Below are 15,758 nucleotides of genomic sequence, written 5' to 3'. Positions count from 1 at the left end.
ATAAAGACAGACACCTTCAAAATGTAATGGCATTGAATGGAGAAAGCAAAGGTGTGAGAATTTACACACACGACAGGCTCTGCTTCTCTTTGAATGAAGGGAAACAAAAGTTAAAACATACCTGCTAAACTGTAGCACCTCAGACCTGTTCTGAGGTCCTTTCAGAGGAAAGGAACAGGTTTTGAAGGAGTTGAATGCAGAAGCTGAGGACAGCTTAAGACCTGCTTCTCTCAGATTATAGTTGCTCTCAGGGCTGTAATGTTTGAATTGGCAGTATCTATTCAGTGTTTAAGTGAAATATATCTGGATTTTTGTGGCTGGAAGAGCTTGAAAAGAAGGTGTCTATAACTCCTCTGTCACAGATAAAGAATCTAGTTTACAGAAAGGTAAAATAAAAGGTTGCCCAAAGTGAACCAATACATCAGGGCAAGCAATAAATTGCCGATCTCCTGATCAGGCTGTAGATTAGCTCTCATGTCCTTTAATAATGTTGAAAATGTTTTGTAATTGCACATAGAACAAGCTGTTGCCAGGAGTCTGTGTAGAGTAGACAGGTCAAGGAGAAGCCTTTCACATTTTTTTTTCAGTTTTTTGTGCTTTTTTTTTTCTTTTAACTTATCTACTACTGTTCCATTATGTGATCATAATTATATTTCTAAATTCTTTGAGGCTTAATGGCAGAAGTTTATCTCCAGAAGTATATAAGGAATGAAGTGGTAATGTGGCTTTTGAGGGCAGCAATTTTATGGGACCAATCAGCACAAGACAAATACTTGAAAAAACATTAAAAATCCTTTTTGGCACAGTAGCCTTAAAAAAAGAAGAGAAAAAGTAAGATAGATTGAATGCTGAGTTCACTTCATTATTTATAAATAAAATGGTTCTCAGTTTTCCAAGACATAGTGCCAGCACTTGATGTCACTTTGAGGTTTCAAAAACATTAATTCATGGTTGCTTTTTCATGGAAAGTTTTTGGGGCACTCACTGAATACCAATACAGTGAGGAAAAAAACTGCACTGTCTGTTAAATTTCTCTTGAACCCTTTTGGACCACATAACTTGTTTATTTTGTGTGGCTCTGCACTCACCTCTTCCCTTGCTGTATAGTTAGAAAAGTTAGCTGTATAGGATTTTTTTTGCCTATAGCTACAAAATAAATTTTATAGGTAGTGGCTCAAATGTAAAATCTTTCTTTTTCATATATTTACTGGTCTAGTTAATACCTTTTTTGGCTATGGAAAAAAAATCCACCAGCTGAATGTGTGGGGAAAGGAATGAAAGGCTATGTCCATCATGAAGTGTAAAACCATAATGGTAAAGTTTGTTTTTCAGATTTAGAACGAAGGTAGGCCTTGGTAAAAGCTGTTTTTAATGAAGTGGTGTAGTGCAAGAAACTGGAATTGAAGAGATGTTGAAAATAGTGGATTTGCCCCTTGTGTCCATGGTCACTGTTCTTTGCTGTAGGATTTTCTCTGTGCTTTGCTTTATTTTTTTTTTTTTTTTTTCATCTGCCAGGAATGCATAAACTCATTGTTAGTTTTTTCATAGTGTCTGGTGCCCTGTAGATTTAAAATATCATAAATAAACTGTCTCTTGGGGTCTGTGTGTGCAGTTTGGCTTCAGTAGCCCTACTTTTCACCTATTGTGTTGTGTTTTATTCTGGTAATTGGAACAAAACCATTTTCATACCAAGTTCCTATTTAGTCCAAATAAGAGTCTCAGAAGTTGTAATTCTGCAAAAGTCTAGTTAAAGAGTCACAGAGACCTCTGCTCAGGAGTGATCTGAAGACAGCTGGAATGGACTGTCCACAAGAACCATGTTTTTAATTTAAGACAAATTTTTGCACTTGTTAATTGCAACAAAGCATTACACTGCTTTTAGGAGGGTTGTCTTCTCTGGCTCTGGGAGAGGATGCCTCTTGGCATGGGGAAGGCATCAGTTTGCTCATTTCCCTCTTCTCTCCATCAGACTAAAGGCCACTGGCATTTTGCAGTCCTCTGCTTCCAGAATCTTATCTCTTTCCCAGTTTGCCCTCTTATCACTAGCTCTTTAAATAGGTCTTTTCCTTCAAGCCCTGGGAAAAGTAATGGTGAAAGGTGCTATCTCCTTTTCCTCCGAGGAGAAATCGGAAACATTTTCTCATTCTGTAGAGATTAATTGAACTTCCCACCATCCTTTTCCCCACCTGCAAGTTTTTACCTTTGCCTCATTAAGCCCTTGAAGGTATGCAGCTTTCACTCTGCCAAATGTCTTTTAATTTCTTCCTCTTCTGTGGTGGTGATTCTAATCTGTTGCATTAGAAAAGGTGCAGGTCTTCATCTTACCTACTCATGCTATACCTTCACCAAGGTGGTCTCTTCTTAGAGCAGGCACAGTTTGCCAAAGAAACTTGATGTATTGATGGCAATTAAAGAGCAATATGAGAAGTCATCCAGGAGGCTGATTGCAAGGCAATGTCTTGTAAAATCTCAATATCAGTAGCCAGGTTACCTGGTCACTATATGTTATTTGAGTCTTTGAGGAAAAATTACTCATGTGTTCTTTGGTAATTGCTATGCAGGTAAAGATAATTATACGGTTACAAGCAAAAGATTCACTAAACAGTGTTGGGAGATCACTTACTTCATATGTCAAAATGGTAAAGCTGTGCCAGCAATGCTTTTATCTGAAATAAATCTTTGTTGACTGAAACTTCACTTATTTTTGGGCTAGCATAAGAGAAGAAACATTGGTTGTTTCCAAATGGCATCTGATTTCAGGCATCTGCTGGGAGCAGCAATCCATTTACCTCACAGTCCAGTGAAAAGAGAAGGATGATATGAATATCTTGAAGAAAAGTCCCTTCACAGAATAACACTATGAATGCACATGAAACTTTATATCCAGCATATATTTAGCACAGTATAAAATGTACTGTTTTAATAAGAGAAAAACCAAAATGCTTACTGTTTCAGTGCTAAGTTTCAAGTAGTTAAACCACTGTTCATGACCTTTTCAGCTACAGGATTGTTTTCTTTCCTTTCATAAAACAATGTTGTAGTCTGACATCAGGAAACTTGGTGTTAGGAAGAAAATGTAAAAAAAAAAAAGAGTATTGAAGAAACAAGGAAGTTGTGATGAGTACTTTGGTATGAATAAGCTTTGAAATGTAAAGTAAAGCAGGAATCAGAAAGACCTCTCTGAGAAATTGAAACATGGTGAAACATTCAGAAAAAGATTTTTTGATAACAGGAGACAGGAATAAATTCAGGAGAGGAATCCAAGGTGGCCATCAAGTACAAGAGGAGAAATTTCTTTCTTATTGCTGAGATTTGCTAATGTGAATGCAGTAAAGTTAGCGTAACAACCCTGAAGAATGTGATCCTCTGCCCTCTAAGCTGAGATGTGAAGTAGTAAACGGAGCAGAATTGTCCTGTGACCCTTTATTACACCTCATCTTTTTTCAAGGAAGATATATTTTCATAGAAGATGGCCATCTACTCTTTGTTGTTGTTTCAATTTTATAGTATGGATAGCTAGCAAATGCATTGGCTTCCTATATGATACATTTTAGTTCTGCCTGTCGGTACCAGTTTAGGATATGTGCAGTGCACATAATATGCCTTCATAATTGTTGACACCAGCATACTGTGCCTCTCCTTACTGAGTGAAGATGCATTCCTCTTAACTGTATCATGATGAGAATTTCTGTCACTGTTTAAATCAGTAGTATTAAATGCATATATCTAATCAAAGTATGCTCTGGGTGTGTATTTTGCAACCTAAAGTCATTAAATATGGTCATTACTTGGAATCACCCAAGGAGACATGCAGAAGGAAGTGTTGTGGCTACTATAACAGGTTTTGCCTGCTCTTCCCTTTCAGTCAGTGGCTGTTGCAAAGTTTTGGGAAAACACTGCTTTATTGGTAAGGCACTGCTTGTTGTGTGATGGAGAAAAATAAGATGGCCTGCTCCTATCTTTTAGGTAGCTTCCCTCCAGATTTCTACGTCAGCTAATGACACTTCTGCTCCCTTCCAGTTCCATTCATCTTCTAACTGCATTCTTCCTGCTGGATGGCACAATTATTTTTTTGGGAGTGAAGACTGTTTGTTCCCCAAGAAGAATAACAGAACAAAACAGGTGTTGAGATAACAGCCTGTCTGTGGCTGCATTTTATATAACAAATGACTAGTAATAATCAGTAGACATGTTGCTCAAATAACTCTTTATCCACATCTCCTGATTTTTGTTTCCTGGTTTCTCGCCTGTCTTCTGTGGTGTTTTACGGGAACAAATGAGTCACTGTCTTCAGGTGAATGCTGCAAAGAACAGTGTGAAAGGAAATGTTTGCGCTGAAGCAGAATCAATGAAATGTGTCCTGACGAAGCTCAAGATGAGACTTCTGTGTATTCCCCAGTGCCATCTACCGGCAGAACTGCCCGCTGGAGACTTAGAGGCCAGAACATTCTGCTAAGTGGCAGCAATTTTAAAACATTTGTTCATTTTCTTCTTTCAGGAGCAAGGCAAGATTGGTGTAGTCTTCAATATTGGCACAGTGGACATCTCTATTAAAGAGGAAAGCACACCTGTAAATGATGGCAAATACCACGTAGTACGCTTTACCAGGAACGGTGGCAATGCAACACTTCAGGTAGACAGCTGGCCAGTGAATGAGCACTACCCCACAGGTACATATATTTTTCTTTTTGTTTTTCTCTTTCAGTGTATCTGTACCTATAAACTAATGTTTAATAACAACTGGTTGATATATAAATCTTTGTTGCTTCATCTCGACAATAAATTCACGAGCCTGGTGATGCATATGTTATCTCTGGGAAAACAAACAAATGGTCCTTTACACTGGAAGAATTAGCATGCCAACTGTGTGGTATGATGTCCATAGATCATGTTATTTCAGAGGTCTCTCAGTGAATCCTGGTTCTACAAAGCCATTCAATGACAAACTTGGTTTTGCTACTTGTGATATTTTCTAAATATTTAAGGTAGAAAAGTTCTGAACAGACTTTATGAAAAGGAGCAGTGACTCTAGCCAAACCCCAGATACTGTCTATATAAATATAGAGTAGTAATTTAAGGAATATGGAGGATTGAGGAAGTATTTGAGCAGACCTTATGCTTGCCTCATATTTTTTTATCTGAATTTCACTTTCTCTCTTAGGCTTGCAGATACAAAGGGTAACACATCATATAACCAAAACTGACAACTCCTAGCTGACTTTCTGTCAAAATACAGTGGAAAAAAATCAGTATCTTGGGAAATTGTCACCCTAAATCCACAAGAAATAGTGAATAACTGGCTCTTGATAGACTGTCAGATGTTTTATCCCACCACTGGCAAATCACAATGTCATGATACTTTGCCACCATGCTGAAAGATCAAACTTACTCCAAGTGAAAAACAGATTGCTTTTTGTGCTGCTGACAGTGTGTTAGATAGCTGAGGTGTGATGATGTGTATGGTTATAAAAGGAAAACTGAACACAAGGAAAGAACTCCAGTGTTAACCACATTCCTCTTATTCATCTGTTGCCTAAGGTCAAGCCATGATCATCTTGGTTTTCAATACTGAGTCTAAGAAACATTCAGTTCTTAATTTCTTGGTTGTACAGTAGTAACTCAGGAAGAATGCTTGATAGTAGTGTAGGAATTGTTCGAAAGAAACTTAAATTCTAGGAAATATCCTAACATGAGGTTATATACTAATTTATGTGACATTGTACTAATAAATTACTCCAAAGTGATGACTTCATCTCTTCTACTCCCTCAGGAAACACACAGGAGCATTTTAAAGTGTGAGTCATCTGTGCTATATTGCTCTCTACTACATATGTCCCTTTGTCAGTGTTTTGTGAGGTGTATGCAAAAGGATACATTTCAATTATTAACCTTATTTCTGTGAAAAAATTCTTTTTGGAGAATGCTATGGCAGATATGCTGTGTTAGGTTCTAGCTCTGCTATCCATTGGATTGAGAGGAAAGGTCCAACTGAGGATCTTTTTTCTGCTCCTTTCATCAATTATTTTGTAAAATACCTCCAATCCAGCTGGCAGCCAATTACAGTCACTACAAATCCTATGAATAAATTTTCTTCTTATATTGCTTGTTGTAGTAATTCTCTGGTGTAAATAAACAAAATATTCAGCTCAGTGCTTTAGAGATTTTTTTTTTTTTTTAAGGGAAAATAAATCACACTCGGGGACTACCTCAGTACCCTGGGCTTCTGCCTTGGCTAAAGATATTTCTGTGTTTTAATTAGAAGATGTATGGTTTTATGGAATCAGCATTAATCTTATGTTCTGGGCTAGTATTGAGTGTGTGTAGTTGTACCCTAAGAAGAAAGGGCACCTTTATCTTCCAAACACCTTTTCCTTTCTGTCCACATATTTCAATTTTTGTCTGTAGAGGATGAATTTTTCAGCCTGTCCCTGTGAAAATAAGGCTTATGGAGCCACACTTCATGTGTGCAGGTTTGTCCCTTATTTGTTTCCTACTTCTTTCAAACCAATATTTTAGCCAAACTTAAAAAAAAAATACTAAAAAATAAAAAAACCAGAAGATATTACATTGCTGTGGGAAAAACCCAAGCAAACAAACAAACAAACAAAAAAGCCAAGAGAGTAGGGCAATACTCCAGCCTTCCCAAAAAAAAGACTGTGGCTTAATGTTAAATACCAGAATATCCATACAATATAGTGGTATTATGAATGCCTAAGATTCAAAAAAGATTCAATGAACCAATTATTACAGGAAACCAATACTTATTAGTTCCATTTTTTGTGCAATCAATGGTTTAAAAAACAGACTGACCAGGAGCTTTTAAAATTAATTGTCTGTCTTTCACTAACCAAACTTACACTATTGTGTTTTGCTCTGACTGCAAGACCAAACCTGTGTTCAGCAGAAATTCAGTTCTGTAAAGGCTTTGTGGTTGGATGGACCCAGGCTAATCCAGTGTGTTTCAACTGAAACCTGCTGAAAATTTAAATTCCTATCAAACTTGAGTGATAGTAGTTGACTAATCCCCTGTGTTTTGCATAGCATCATGTCAATTCTGGAAACACAGTTATTTGTAGTGTTTAGAAAACATTGTATTTGTAGACCATGCTTGCTTGGACACACTGCATTGGCTATAAAATGAATAATTTCATGTGTGCTTGATTTTCCACACAGTACCATACCCTAATGTTTACAAATTTGATAAACTATCTAATGTACCTTCTTTGTCATCACACATAGTGCAATCTTCAGTCAGGGCTGCATTCTGAATGGCATTTCGGTGTTCCTCACCGAGTTATATTGCTTGTGGAAGGATTATACATTAGACCCATAATTACTTGCTCAATGAAAAGTACAAATAAAAGTTGGATATTCATTGAATGAGCAAAGTGAGAGAATATTGGCTTTCTTTAAAATACAGTCTTTAGTCAAATTGAAATTAACTGAAACTAGCCCAATGGGACCAAAACGCTCCAAAGCTGTATTTTTACAACTTCAAATAAAAGACAAGGAAAATAGAATGTCAGCAAACTTACAACTCAAGCACGGACATTATGGGTTTTAAGGCATCCAATTGCATTCCAGCCACCTGCAACACAAGCTTTGCACTTTCTTGTAAGGAAAAGGGTTACAGAAAAATGGTAAAGGAGAGAATTAACTTGGATCTAAAGTTGTCTTTGTGACTGAAATAATCCAAATTACTAGGGATGATCTCTCATCTTTAGTACCATTTCAAAGTACCAGACTTTCTTTTACTGGACAGTAAGACAGAGCAGTGGCCCAGTATAGGTATCTGAGACAAAGCTCCTGAGAACTGGGAGATGTCAAAGAAGTGGGATTAGCACAGAGGCTGCTGTCTGCAATTCAGCTGTTGTGGTTCAGCCAAAACCATTGGGCTGTTTGTGATTTATTTGCATTAGTTTTGCCCTCCCTCCTCTCTCTCAAGAATAGAATAAGGAGATGGGCTTTTTCCATTGGCTGTACTGATAGCCAATTTCTTCATACTTGATTCATTAAATTGATTATCACAATGTGATATCATTTTTCACAGTCAGGGTATAAAGCTTTTGCTGTAGTCTAAAGTACTGTTTTCTATGGCTGCCTCCCTTCTGTTGTCTCTCATGATTTCATCCTTTTACGTATCTCCCAGAAAACAGGTTGTGCTTGGTCATTGTTATTTTCCTGCTTTTATGTTCCTGGGGAGAGCCTTCTCTATATTGAAATACATTGTTTAATGATGAAACAGCTTACAGAAATTTTCAGAATAGTTAGAAATCAATCTTCAGTTTTTACACATAACTGGGATACCTAAGTCCCTAAGTTTTCATTATTTCTTAAGCAGGACGGTTTCTTTTAGTTTGTTCACTGTCTTTCCCTGTAAAGAAGTACTTTGTGTGATGCCAGATTTGTAGTGTATGTCAAAACAAGCCTGATATTCCTGTTCATTCATCCAGGCACCAACTACATTTTCTGCAGTGGGAAAAAAAAAACAAAAACAAAAACAACAAAACTAGGCGAAGAGAAGCTGTAAAATAAGAGTATCCATGATAAAAAAATAAAATCTTATTAAAGTAATACTTTAAAGGAGAGTATTAAAGGAAAGAAAACAACAGGTAGGAAGGACCTGTCATTTAAAGAAATGCATGATCCAGCAAGACAAGTGTAGCCTGGATTTTTTAATGCATTTTAGAAACAAGAAATAAGACAATATTAAACAACTGGATTATTATCAGGGTTCCTTACTTCATCCATACAGTACATATTTTATGTTTTTCCCCTTTATCATTCTTGAGTTATCTCTCAGTCTTTTTGTAGTAGTCTTTGCACTTTCAAAAAAAAAAAAAAAAACCTTTGCAGGTTTTTTGCTATGGATAAAAGAAAAAAATATTTCATCCTCTATGCTCCTACTTCATTTGGTCTCTGAAGTACATTTCTGAGAGGAAATTGTATTTCTGGAAAAGCTGAACAGTTAGCTCTTGGCAGCAGAACTGACTGCTCTGGCCAGATAAGTGCATACCTATAAAACAGGTACCAGGAGACCCTGGTATCTGTGCTGGGATTTTCTTTCAGAGTAGTTCCAAGGATTTCCAGTTCCAAGGATTGAATGTTCCTGAACTGTTGGGCATATCTTCTTTCAATTTCATTTGAAAGCAATCCACCTTGAACTACATCTTTGTTAGTCTATGTGGGAAAAAGGCTTTGTCTAAAACAATAAGCTTTTTAGAAACAGGTCAGCGTGACAGTAGTTTAGATTCTCCTACCTATCTAAAATGTGAAAGGCATCAACCTTGCCTTGCTAAAATGTATTTCTTTATTTGCTTGGTGGAAAGATCTGAAGTAGCTTGATTTGTGCCATACACTTTATGTAAGATAGGGAGGAAAACTGGGTGAGTTCTTACTTGCTTCTTTGAATATTTTTTCCAGCTAACTGAAGGAATACTGAAGGGTGCTAGCAGCAGGATCCCCTCTCAATTATCTAAAAAGGGTCTTGGTGTCTGGGGAGGTCCCTTGTGCTGACTGGAACCTAGCCACTGCTATTCCAGGCTATAAGGGTGTGAGAAAAGATACCAGGAGCAACAGACCTGTTAGTCTAAACTCAGATCCTGGAAAAATTATGACGATTATACTGTATGCTATTGAAAGGCTTTTAAAGAATAATGCAGTCATAAAGCACACTCAACATGAGTTCACAAGGGGAATGTTCCATGTAACTAATTTTATGTCTTTCTATTGTAAGGTCACCTGCCTCATGGATGAAGAGAAGGCAGTAGTTGTAGTTTTTCCTGGATTTTAGTAATGCTTTTGATACTATCCCTCACAGCACTGTTGCAGACAAGATGCCCAGCTGTGGGATGAGCTGTGCACAGTGTGCTGGGTTAGGAACTGGCTGAACTGCAGAGCTCAAAGGGCTGTGGTGGATGGGGTTGCATCTCTGCCTGGCAACTGGTCACCAGAGCTGTTCCACAGGGTTCAGTTCTAGGGACAGTTCTGTTCAATATATTCATTCTTCTGTGGTAAAGTCACCTATCTCATTATGAAGGGGAGGTAGTAGATGTAGGAAGTTTGCTAATGAGACTAAATTGGGAGGTGCTGTTAACCCCCTCAAGGGACAGGAGGCTTTGCAGGGGATTCTAGCTGGATAGGAGTATTGGAAAAATAATGGGATAAAATTAGGCAAGAACAAATTTGGATTCTGCACCTGGGGCAGAGTAACACCAGGCATTATTAGAAATTAGGAGAGGAGTGGCTGGAGATCAGCCCTGAAGAAAGGGATCTGGGGTGCTGGTGAGCAGCAGCTCAGTGTAGGTCATATGTGGACCCTGACAGTGACAACAGCAAACCATGTCCTGGGGGGCATAAAAGCCAGCACAGACAGCCAGTCAAAAGAAGTGGTTGTCCTGCTCTGTTTGGTGTTGTCTCACTAAGGTGAGACCTCATGGTAGTGCTCCAAAATTTGAGAAGGATGTGAACATCCATGAAAATGTCCAGAGGACAGCAACAAAGCTGGTGACAGGGTTGGAAGGCATGTCCTAGGGAGAGAGGCTAAGGACATCGGGGTCATTGAGTTTGGAGCAAAGCAGGCTAGGGGTGACATTGCTCTTTACAGCTTTCTGAGGAGTGGAAGCAGAGACAGGTACTGAGCTATTTTCCATGGTACTTAGTGATGGGACATATAGGAATGCTTCAAAGCTGTGCTAGAGGAGGTTCACAATAGATCTTAGGAAGCATTACTTTACTGAAGGACTGGTCAAATAGAACCATTTTTCTAGAGAGATTGTCAGCAGGTCTCATGCCCCTAAGGTGTTTAGGAGGCATTTCGACAATGCCCTTAAGAACATGCTTTGACTTTTGGCCCGCCCTGATTGAGCTAGATAATTGTTGCAGCTGCTTTCCAAATATTCTAGTCGAGTCTAAACTACTTGCTCACAAAGAAATAGAGAATGTCAGGCAGAGGTTAGAGTGAAAGGTTGCATCACCTTTCACTTAAACTTGCATTTAAGTGAAAGGTGATGCAACAAAGGCTATAGAAAGAATCTCATGACTGTCAGTTTTTCTTAATTTTTTTTTTCACTTTTTGATCTCTTGTCTTTGAGAAAATTTCACAATTTTGAGAAACGTTTTGGGACACCTGAAATGATATACTATGTCTCTATAACATAGAAAAAATAGATGTATTTTTCATTTCATGGAAAATTAATTAGGGTGGTAGAAAGAACATTTGTGTTTGTCTTGATAAGATTGAAAGCTTGGTTCCATCTTATTCTTCCTTTAGGAAAAGTATTCTATGATTAAAAGTATCAGAATATTTGGAATTTGGCATTTTTTTAAATTGCTCTTACCAATTTGATACTTTTGCAAAGTGCTAAATCTTTCTCAGTGAGATGATGTAAACCCTTCCCTGCTTGCATGCTTTCTTGATTGTACCAAATTAGAATACTGGTTGCAGCCTAATAAGATTCAAAATATCTAGATCCTATTTTTTTTTTCATAAATACTCACCCAAACCTATTGTAGACACTTTAAAGATGGAGTCATACAGTAGGAGAACTTAAGCCAGCATCAGAGATTTTACAGGAATTGTGAGGTGGGAAAAATGAAGCATGAAGCTGTTTTGGCAAGAGCAGACTAAATACTGACTGAATATTCCTAATGTGAAATGGAAAGGGCATTTTATAAAAGAGGAACCTGAAGCTGGTTTAAGCAGTAAGTATTGCATGGTCAACCCCACAATTCATGATGAATACTATTGTAAGTTTCTGTGGAAAAAAAAAAAAAAAAAAAAAAAAAAAAAACACCAAAAAAAAAACACCAAAAAAACAACCCAGATTTCATTTCCAGAGATGTGGAAATGAAGTCTCCTTCCACAACTGGCATGATCTTTTGGTTCAGTGAGGTCCATTTCCCACCTCATCCCTCTACTGAAAGGACTGTGAGAACTCTTCTCTCTCCCTCTCCCTCTCCCTCTCCCTCTCCCTCTCCCTCTTCCTCTTCCTCTTCCTCTTCCTCTTCCTCTTCCTCTTCCTCTCCTCTTCTTTCTCTTCTCTCCATTCTTTCTGGCTTTATTTGGTTTTTATTGACAACATTTTCTTTCTCTCCCTTTGTGATTTCCCCACCATGAGATAAATAGCCTTGTATCTTACAAGCTAAATACAATTACTGCTATCAAAACTGGAGTCTTTCTCTCCCTGTAAATGTCTCTTGGAAGCTGATAAGCTGTTCAAAGCAAACTGCAGGCTTCTGCCTAATCCTGAGATTAAACATAACCACCCAGAAGACAGCAAGAGATAATTGAGGAGGGGGGTTGGGAAAGGCAGGCAGGAGAGGAAGAGAAGAGGAGAAAATGAGATCCTCTCCTGAGATATTAAGAGGACATACAGAAGGCTCAAGGTTATTTGTAAAGGAATTACACAAAACACACAAGAGCTTGTTATGATGAGAAATTTCCTCAGATAATGCAGTGGTTGTTGTAGTTGTTAAAGACAAAATTTAGCAAGGATTTATTTGATGTAAAGCATACGGGGCAGCTCCCACCCATGACTGCTGATTTTTATATATTATTCCCGTCTTATCCTGGAAACAGAAGGTCTCACAAGATTGTATCCAGATTCTTTGTGCATGCTAGAGTTCATCTCACTGGCTTTATTGCTGAACATGGGGAGACAGTCGATTTCCCAAGACTGAAGCAGGGGACTGAGCCAACTTCTCTGTGCTCTGCTTTGCTACCTGCTGACCAACCTAGAAAATAATAGTGCCTTAATTGTAGAGAAATCGTGTGTGATATCTGTATTAGTCGTCACTTATATAGGCAGAATTACTGAAGGTTAATAGGCTTTATTAGGTTTTAATATGTTTTAAGTCAGCTGAATGCAGTTGAAAAAAGCAGCCTTTTTTCTGGATATATAAGTTCTTCTTGAAAGGTTGTGGTTTTTGTTTTTTTTTTATCAGTTACATTATAGTTTTCTCCATCTGTACTTTTTTTGCATCTTCTGTTTCTGAAAGCTTGTCTGTTTTTAACTGTTATCAGTGGGATATTACCTGTTCCAACTTTGCTTTATTTAATTTATAATGCATTAGACAAGAAAAAGAAGGTAAGTTTAGATGGTCTAATAGTAGCATCACTGGGGAAATTAGGAAAATACTACATATTCGTTCGTTCTTCAGCTGACACGTGCATTGATATTGTAAATAACATGCAATGTTGTGATTATTAGTTCTTGTGAGCTCAATGATGCAAAGTCTAATGCTGATTGTGAAATTAACAAGGAAAACTCAAAAGCAGAACTAACTGAGATGTCAGTGAGTCATTGTAACAAGTTCTTTCTTTCTTTCTAAGTTTCTACTTATCCCTGCACAGTACCTCTTCATGGCTCATATTGCACCACTTCAGTGATTTACAAATATTCAGTAATGGAGCCTTAGAGAAAATTTCTAATCCTCTGTGCTTTGCAGAGCCTGGATTCTCCCCCCCCAAATTCATTCTGCATCTTGCAGAAGGATTTTGACATATCATTTCCTCTTCTTTCCACCCTTCAACTCGCCGCAAAAACTTTGGCTTCTGCCGTCTTGTGCCCCTGTAGCAATCTTTTCCTTCCCTCAGACTTGAGGCTGTTATGATCTCCTTTTCACTTCTGAAACCTTGCTTCTGAAACTAACATAATAGTAAGAAGTTTAGCTGAATCCAGTTGTCTTCATGAAAATACACATGGATCTTGTGCTGGATGACTTGGAATCATTAATGTGTTGCTTCATCTACATGTTGGAGGGATTTTTTTCTTGGTGCTACTGATTAGCCCTATAGGCTGAATACTATCATCAGGGTTCTTGTCACAGACTTTGTTGTGGATTTTGACTTTTCATATTGTACTAATTTTGTGGGACTTAAATGAGCTCTCAGATGCTTCCTATCAAGATGAATTGGAGACAGCATATAAAGTGCCTTTGACAGATTTACTGCATTTCATAATGAGCCTAAAACATATAAAAAGACAGGGTTAATAAAACAGAATTGGAGAAGCAGATTTTGAAGGCAGTACTGCAACATATGTTGAAAGATCTGCCAAGAGGGATGATTAAAGCATGACAAGTTGATGAAATCAAGAGTTGATTGTAGCTTGTCACTGCAGGGTCATAGCATCTATAATATATTTATAGGATTGGAAAATTGACAAATATGGCTACCTGATACGAACACTCAAGTTTTGTTCCCCTGTATCCAATGACATGTAAATCTCCATATATGAAGTCATCAACAAACAAGCATCCTTTGGAATTTGTGCAAAAAACTAATGTTAATGCATGTGTTTTCATGCTGGATGATGGGATAGGATTTGACATGATATAAAAGTTACATAAATGTTGCCACTTTGCTTAGAGTTTAACTGCTATATATTTTGTGTTTCACTTTCCCACAGAAAAAACAAAGCTGTGGTTTATTTCTGATTTTTCCCATCCTCAAAGAGTTTCATGAGTGCTGCAAGGATTTTCTCTCTTCCAAATTCTGTTTATAAGGACAGAAGAGAGAAAAGACAGAAAACAAACAAACAAACAAAAATAGTGATTATATTGCAGCTTCCACTATCTCTTGCTCCTGTTTTGTTTCTTAAAACTTATCTGAGCTCTTACAACACACTGCATTCACCAAGTACCTCAAGCCCATGCAAGTGGCAGTCTATCAAGCATTGGAATTTGTCAGCTTGGCATCAAGAAAGAGGGAAATGCATGGGTCTTTATGAAGACATGTAAGGTAACAAAGAAGAACAAACAGCACAATATGATTTGACAGCAGTAGAGTTGATAGAAGGAATTTACCTAAGGAAGGAAGCAAATGCAGAAAAGTATCTTCTTGCAAATTGCCATGACCACCTAATTCCTACCCAAGATCCCACTTATAGTGCTTAAGGGAGAGGGGAGAGGAATAAGAAGTATTCTTCTGTAGCAGTCTTTATCACTGCTACATAACAATCACACGAAAGGTTGTTCTAACATGCAAATAAATGACACAGAGGCAATACTAGTTTTAATTTAGCCAAAATATTTATCTTGTTTTTAGCCTAGATAAAGAAAATACTACCAGAGAGTACTTACAGTTTGAGTGAAAGATTTTTGGTGCTGTCCAAAAAAACAGAGATATGCATTATATGTATTATATATTCAGCTGTTAGCTGAATTACTGTAGCAACACTCTTACATCTTCCTGAACCAGACTAGGTGTCCAATATGTCAAATCCACAGATGAATACCTAATACTTTAGAAGAAAATTTGCTTTAATGGTCAAAATGACACTTCTTTCTGATGGCTTTGGATTTGGGATTCTCTTTGTCTTCCCAGGGCCTGATTGTTCCTCTAATCAAGTTTATTGAGTCTGAAACCTGTCAAGTGTCTGATGCTCCACAGAATTACAGTAACCCACCGTGTCAACAACAAAAATATGCCCCAAAAGGTGTCCTTCTGAAAAAAATTTTTACATTTAGTTTGTGATCTGAAATATGAAGTCAAATATACTGTATGTGTTTGTATCATAGCTACAGTAATTGCATTTGTATTTCTCAGTTAGAAAGACTTTTTCCCCTCATTAATTTATTCAGGAAGACATAATTGTGTGGAAACACTCCCACTTCTTCTGCAGCTGGAGAAGGTACTCTGCTGCATTGCGACCCCATTGCTCAGCCAAATTTAAACCATAACAAACCAAAACCTAGGTAGTTTAGTGGCATCTCTAATTTTTCTCTATTTCTCTGATTCGTTTTCCATTGATGGT

The 15,758-nt window shown here is 37.6% G+C and overlaps 1 protein-coding gene across 12 annotated transcripts in view; it reads left to right on the top strand.

The window, feature by feature from the left end:
* NRXN3 (neurexin 3) overlaps positions 1-15,758 on the top strand; it is a 963,379-nt gene that overhangs the window by 824,131 nt on the left and 123,490 nt on the right. For all 12 annotated transcript variants that reach the window (XM_021542850.3, XM_021542849.3, XM_077784015.1 and 9 more), the window contains one exon: positions 4,499-4,670. In XM_021542850.3, the coding sequence (XP_021398525.1) occupies positions 4,499-4,670 (172 nt within the window). The remainder of the gene's footprint in view (positions 1-4,498; positions 4,671-15,758) is intronic.

The sequence above is a fragment of the Lonchura striata genome, chromosome 6 (genome assembly GCF_046129695.1).
Source record: "Lonchura striata isolate bLonStr1 chromosome 6, bLonStr1.mat, whole genome shotgun sequence".
Lineage (NCBI taxonomy): Eukaryota > Metazoa > Chordata > Aves > Passeriformes > Estrildidae > Lonchura > Lonchura striata.
The sequence above is the reverse complement of the archived record's forward strand: the minus strand, read 5'-3'. Positions and strand labels throughout refer to the sequence as shown.